We start from the raw sequence: 6734 nt of genomic DNA, 5'->3' as shown, positions 1-6734 counted from the left end.
CAATACGCAACAAGTGTCAACTAATATTTATTGAGTTTTGCATCTAATTAACACGGAACGAACGTTTACTGAAACTGTAAATAATTATCTTGATTATGCATACAATAATTCTCAATGACAAATAATAATGTAAACTAAAGAAATTGCGTTTGTTTTTAATCTCGAAAAATTTAATTATTTATTTTTTTCAATTAATTAAAAAAAAAATAAAATAAACACTTTATTACTTATGAGTATTATACTGTTAATAGACTTAATAAAATTTTTAGTGAATTAATTATTAATTAAGAAAAAATCATAACTGCTATACACAGAGGAAAAAAGACATACATATACACGCCTGGTACCATATTGACACCAAAGTGTTTAGTCTATTGTCTAGTCTATAGTCTAGTCTATAGTCTAGTCTATAGTCTAGTCTATAGTCTAGTCTATAGTCTAGTCTATAGTCTAGTCTATAGTCTAGTCTATAGTCTAGTCTATAGTCTAGTCTATAGTCTAGTCTATAGTCTAGTCTATAGTCTAGTCTATAGTCTAGTCTATAGTCTAGTCTATAGTCTAGTCTATAGTCTAGTCTGTAGTCTAGTCTATAGTCTATTCTATAGTCTATTTTATAGTCTAGTCTATAGACTATTCTATAGTCTAGTCTATATTTAAGTCTATAGTATAGTTTATAGTCTAGTCCTATTTTTACAATTAATTTAAATATAATTTTTTTATTTTTTTTTTAGATCAGTAAAATCAATAGTTCTTAATCAACCAACAAACGGAGCAAATGCCCAAAAATATTCCAAGGAAAATTTCCCATATAAACGCTTTTAACTAAATACGATAATTTCCCTCTCCCATCAACAGACACAAAATGACAAATGTGCAATAATTGGAAAATTTCTCGAAAAAAGAAGAAAAATAAAATAGTTTAAAAATTATTTCAAGATTTACAAATGCTAATTAAACAATAACAATTATAATCAGACAAGTAAATAGCACAAACACCACATCAAATTGTGGGAGATAATAATTTCGAAAGCAAACTACATACATACCAAACAAATTAATAGTTACAATAATAAGAACAACAACAATAAAAAAAAAATAATAAACAATTATCGTAATAATCTAGCATCATAAACATTTAAAATTGCCCATCTCCATCAAACAGCACCAATAAACATTTCAACAAAACATAGACACAACAAAAAAGGTATTGAAACAAAGGGAAACGGAAACCCTTTTTAACATCATGTTGTATGTATTAAGGTGGAAGGCACCTTGACATTCTGTTATTTTCACATATCGAGAGCAAGCGAGAGTGTTAGAAAAAGAGAGCAACAACAAATAATTTTAATTGCTTTATTATTATTATAAATGAAACTAAAAAGCAATTAAATTATAACTATTTTTAATGTCTAGATGATAAACAAACAACCAAACCAAATATTTACCTAAACCAATTAAATAAAAAAGGAAATATTTTCTAGAAGAAGAAAAAGATGATATATTCTAATAAATAATTAAATATTAAACAGAAATTGTCTATTTATACTCCAGCAACTGCCTTAAAATATTAAAGATTTTACAAATCAAGAAACTGCATATACAAACAATATCACGATCACTATGATGCTTACTAGTGATACGACACATCCAAATCTATCCACAGCGCAATGTCTTACAAGCTGCCACAAATCTCAACAACATCATCAACATCCACAGCAAACATTAACATTTCCTCCTCTACAGAATGCACCTGCCACAAATCACACAACGACCTCCACAAAGAAACCTCGAAGTCTACACGATATGTTACTCGAAACACTAGATTGTGTACTGTCGTGTCTAATAGTAGCGCCCTGTGTCATTGCCTATTGGCGCGGCACTTGGGAACTAATTGGTGTTCTAATCTTTCCCAAGAGTGTACCTCTATCGGCGCTCTGCTCATTTCTCATCGGAGGTCTGGGTCACATGCTGTTCACACTGACACAACGTTTCTTTATAGATAACATACATCCGGACAAGCATCGTCTTACCTTCTATGTATTTTCACGTTTTTACACCTTCATCTTTGGCATTGTGTGTGTGAATATGTGGAGAGGGTCATGGGTACTGTGCGATTGGTTAACTAGTGCCGATTCGTTAATTATTATTTGTGTAGTTACGCTAGTGGCCTTGTTATTTCTAATAGCTACTCGTACCGTACGAAATTTGGGAGCTGCACCGTATTCGGTTATTATGGATCATAAAAGTGATTATTTTGAAGTGGAAACCATGTTTAAAGTAGGGGTAAGTATGAGTGCATTATTTTAACATCATTTCTAATTGTAATGAATTCCGCTAGATAATGCCTAAATATCTTTGATCAATCAAAATTGACTTACGATTTTGAATTAAGACAAAATCTTAATGAAAAAGTTCTGAACGCTCATTAAAACATATGAAATAGATAGACTGATATAGATAGGTAGATAGATAGATAGATAGATAGATAGATAGATAGATAGATAGATAGATAGATAGATAGATAGATAGATAGATAGATAGATAGATAGATAGATAGATAGATAGATAGATAGATAGATAGATAGATAGATAGATAGATAGATAGATAGAGATAGATAGATAGATAGATAGATAGATAGATAGATAGATAGATAGATAGATAGATAGATAGATAGATAGATAGATAGATAGATAGATAGATAGATAGATAGATAGATATAGATAGAGATAGATAAAAATAGATAGATAGATAGATAGATAGATAGATAGATAGATAGATAGATAGATAGAGATAGATAGATAGATAGATAGATAGATAGATAGATAGATAGATAGATAGATAGATAGATAGATAGATAGATAGATAGATAGATAGATAGATAGATAGATAGAAGTTTTCAAAATAAATCACAATAGTTTAATTTAAGAATTATTTTCAATTTATTTAGGGTTTTCACCAGCCCGGTTTGTATGTAATGGATACATTGTTTTCGGTATTTGTTATCGGCTCTCTGGTAGTAATAGCTTGGAGAGGTCTTTGGGGCATAATGGATCTAACATTGTATCCGGAAGATAGAGCAAGATCAGCCTGGGGATCATTGGTACGTAGTTATAACAACTTAAACTATTAACAAAAAAACAAATCTTAATTTCACACTTTATTAAAGATCATGGGCTACATAACTGTATTCTTTACGTTGATTTTGCATCCGTTAGTACGTTGGGTATGCAAACGTATTGATGGTCTAATGAAATTAATCTTTTGTGATGTTTATTATTTTGCCGAATTCTTTGGAGCGGTGAATGCCTGGCGTGGAATATGGATACTTTTGGATGTTTATTTATATCCAGGTGAGTACTGACATCGAAAAATAATTTGTTGGGTAATAATTTTAATGTTAATAAAATGATTTTCAGATAATCCCATTTTAAGTTACTGTTTAACACATCTGATACCTTTCCTTATATTAGCCGCCTTAAAATGTTCCAATTCGATATTGGTGCGTGGTGTTTACATAGATGCCGATGGTCCTGGCGGCCAATGTGTCGACATACCTATTAATTATGTTAAATTACATTTTGAAAGAGAACGAACTAAGAAGCGCAACTCTAACCAAATATACTCTCAATCTAAACCAAATCTTATAATCAAATCGCCCCATGACAAGGAGGCACAATGTGTATTAATTGAAAAACCAACGAAATCTGAAATAAAAATTCAATCTGGAATGGATGCAACACAATTGGTTTAACCATTTATCTGGGACTGAGTTACAAAACAATTTATAAAAATGTATTTCACAAATACTTAAGAAGAGATGAAAGAAAATAACAACAACATTAATGTTGTTATATTGTCTTTTAGAAAATTACCAAAAGCGAAAAAGAATGCCCTTAAAATGTTTTGTTTTTAAAATAATATTAATTTAATAATTAATTTAATTACATTATTATTACAACACAGTAGTGTAGAGTAACAAATAATTATGTAAAATTGTACAAAAAAAATAACAATCAATTAATTTTCAATTAAGTATAATTAATTAAGTTATAAAAAAAGAAACTGAAAGAAATATTTACTTGTTGCAATTATGGAAATTAACTAATTTAACTTTTAAGTTAGAATTATAAGAATACTTTACAACGAACAAAAAAAAGTTTGAAATTAAAAATATCAAAAGTTTTCCATTTTAACATAGATTTATAACAACTAAAAGTATTAGTTATAAAGTATAAACAATTTTAAAACATTTAAAACTCCCCTAAGAAGAGATTAATTTAAAGCATTAAAATGAATTTAATAATCAAAATAATGTCCTTAATTATCAGGTTTCTTCCTTTTTTTGTTTATAATTTGTTTATTTGTTACTCCTTGTATTTTATAACTTTTAAGTTTTTCTTAAACATTCCTTGTTTATTTTATTATTATAAATATTTAGTTGATATTAATTTTATTGTATATGTATGTATGTATTTAAATGTAATCTCTCATTATTATTTATATGTCTGTAAGTATGTACGATTTTTTTTAGCAAAATTTTAACAGAAGAGCAAATACAAAAACATAAAAAAACAAAAATTACAAATCGAAAATAAAAAAAATAAATTTTTGTCAAAATACGAAGAAAACCTATCGAAAAATGTTTGTTGTTGCTTATAAATCAACCATTTAAATTATTTAAATATTTTGCATTATCATGCCAAATAAAATGACGCCTTTTCGTTTAGTTAAATTCTACAAAAAAAGTTTTTTCAAAATCTAAACCTTTTTTAGAAAATTAGGGTCTTGTGTAAAATTATTTTTTAAAAAGGCATTTAAAGCACAGTGGTTTTATTAGGCAAAACGTTTCAAAACTTTAAATTTTGAAAAGTACAAAAAACTTGCTCATTTTATATTTTTTGTAAAAATCGAATAGAATTTTTTAAAATTTTATTTGAGCTTTCGTTTGCATTCGAATGACAGAATCGGACCCTGAAGTTGTGGTGAAAATCATATGTTTAGGTGATCATAGGATTTTGAGTTGAAAATCAGGTTTTAAAGTGATATCTGACTTTGAGGTGAAAATCTAATTTTATGGTGAAAATCTAATTTTAGAATGAAAAGTTGGTTGGCTTTAAACTATCAGGCCTGTCACAGAAATCGAAAATGGAATTAACTTTCCCAATTTTCTTCTTCAATAAAGGAAAATTAGATCTTTTTCGGAATGAAACCACTCCACATTTTTAACGTGAAATTGACAATAGTTTAAATTTTTATCGATTTATTTACAAGTTATAATTCCACTTTAGATCGGAATTGAATTCTGTGGAATTCTGAATATGTAAAAAATCGTTTGTTTTGGAGAAAATCTAATCAGATTTTCGGAATTTGGGGATGAAAATTTAACATGAAGGTGAAATACATATAATTTTTTGGTGAAAATCAAACTTATAGAAAATTCAGATTTCCAGAAAAAAATTATATTTTTTTGAGTTGAATTTGAGGTAGAAATCATATCTATATTAAAAATTTTATTGTGGAGAAATAATCTAATGAGATTTTTTGGATTTTGTGGTAAATTATAGATTATTTCGATAAAATTTGTATTTTGTGGTGAATATAAGTGTTTTAACATGATATTTTTAGAAAAATCTTTTATGCTGACAATTTAAATTTGTGGTGAAAAAAGTGATTATGTAATGAAAATTATATTTTGCAATAAAAATCTAATTTTATAGTGAAATTTATGGTCAAATATTTCATTTTGTGGTGAAAATCAAAGTTTTTGGCAATGAAAATCATACTTTATAGTAAAAATGTGATTGAGGTGAATTTTTGACATGGTGAAAATCTGATTTTTAGGTAAAAATCACCTTCTTGAGAACGGTGTATATAATCTTATCATTCCGTTTGTTATTTCTATCGTTTAAAACATGTCTGTCTGTCTTTTTGCCCGTCTGTATGTTTGTTGAAATTAGATTTGTAAAGAAACCCAGTTATCGGCTGTCTGTCCGTCTGTATGTTTGTTAAAATTAGTTTTGTAGAGGAACCCAGTATCTGTGAGATCCGAATCTTCAATCAATCTGTTAGACATGATTTCAAGAAGATCGCTAATTAAAACAAGTAAGAAGTTATAGTCGGGCGAGGCCGACCATATAATACCCTACACCTGTATATGAATAAAATGTGATTTAGTTTTCATAATAAAGCATTTAAGTTGAATTGCACCTGGCCTCAGATGTACTAAAGCCATTTACTGTTTAATAAAACTGTGGATATTTAAGTAAAATTTTGATGGGGCTTTTTAGAGGGGCTAGGTTGAAATGAGGCCCTATAATAAAGTTCATCAGGGTCATCAAGACTAGTATAGAACTTAGTTTTGCAGCTTTTTGTCGAGATACGAGTATATTAAACATAATTATGAACTTATAAGCCCTATTTGTTGGGTTCAGTTCTATGGGGCCAAGGTGAAATAATGGACCGATGTTAGGCTTTGTCTACAGTACCATAAAAGATCATGTGCCGAATTTCATTGAATTATCCCCAAAATTGCGACCTGTAGTTCGATTACAAAGTTTACAAGCCCTATTCGGGGGTATAGTTGTATGGGGGCTACGTGAAATATTGGACCGATCAATAGGGTTCGTCCCTGGGACAATAGAAGATCGTGTACCAAATTTCATTGAATTATCTTCAAAATTTTTTTTTAGTTTGATTACAAGGTTTACATGGACGGACAGACGGACGGAGCATC

General features: G+C 28.7%; 1 protein-coding gene across 1 annotated transcript; it reads left to right on the top strand.

The window, feature by feature from the left end:
* The first annotated feature begins 712 nt into the window (after positions 1-712).
* On the top strand, positions 713-4349 carry LOC111681394. The gene is made up of 4 exons (XM_046951744.1): positions 713-2283; positions 2949-3101; positions 3168-3351; positions 3418-4349. Exons 1-4 carry the CDS (start codon positions 1621-1623, stop codon positions 3750-3752), a joined length of 1335 nt encoding a protein of 444 aa, XP_046807700.1. The 5' UTR covers positions 713-1620; the 3' UTR covers positions 3753-4349.
* The last annotated feature ends 2385 nt before the right edge of the window (positions 4350-6734 follow it).

Source organism: Lucilia cuprina, chromosome 2 (genome assembly GCF_022045245.1).
Source record: "Lucilia cuprina isolate Lc7/37 chromosome 2, ASM2204524v1, whole genome shotgun sequence".
NCBI lineage: Eukaryota > Metazoa > Arthropoda > Insecta > Diptera > Calliphoridae > Lucilia > Lucilia cuprina.
Note: the sequence above shows the minus strand (reverse complement) of the source record. Positions and strands in the feature narration are given on the sequence as shown.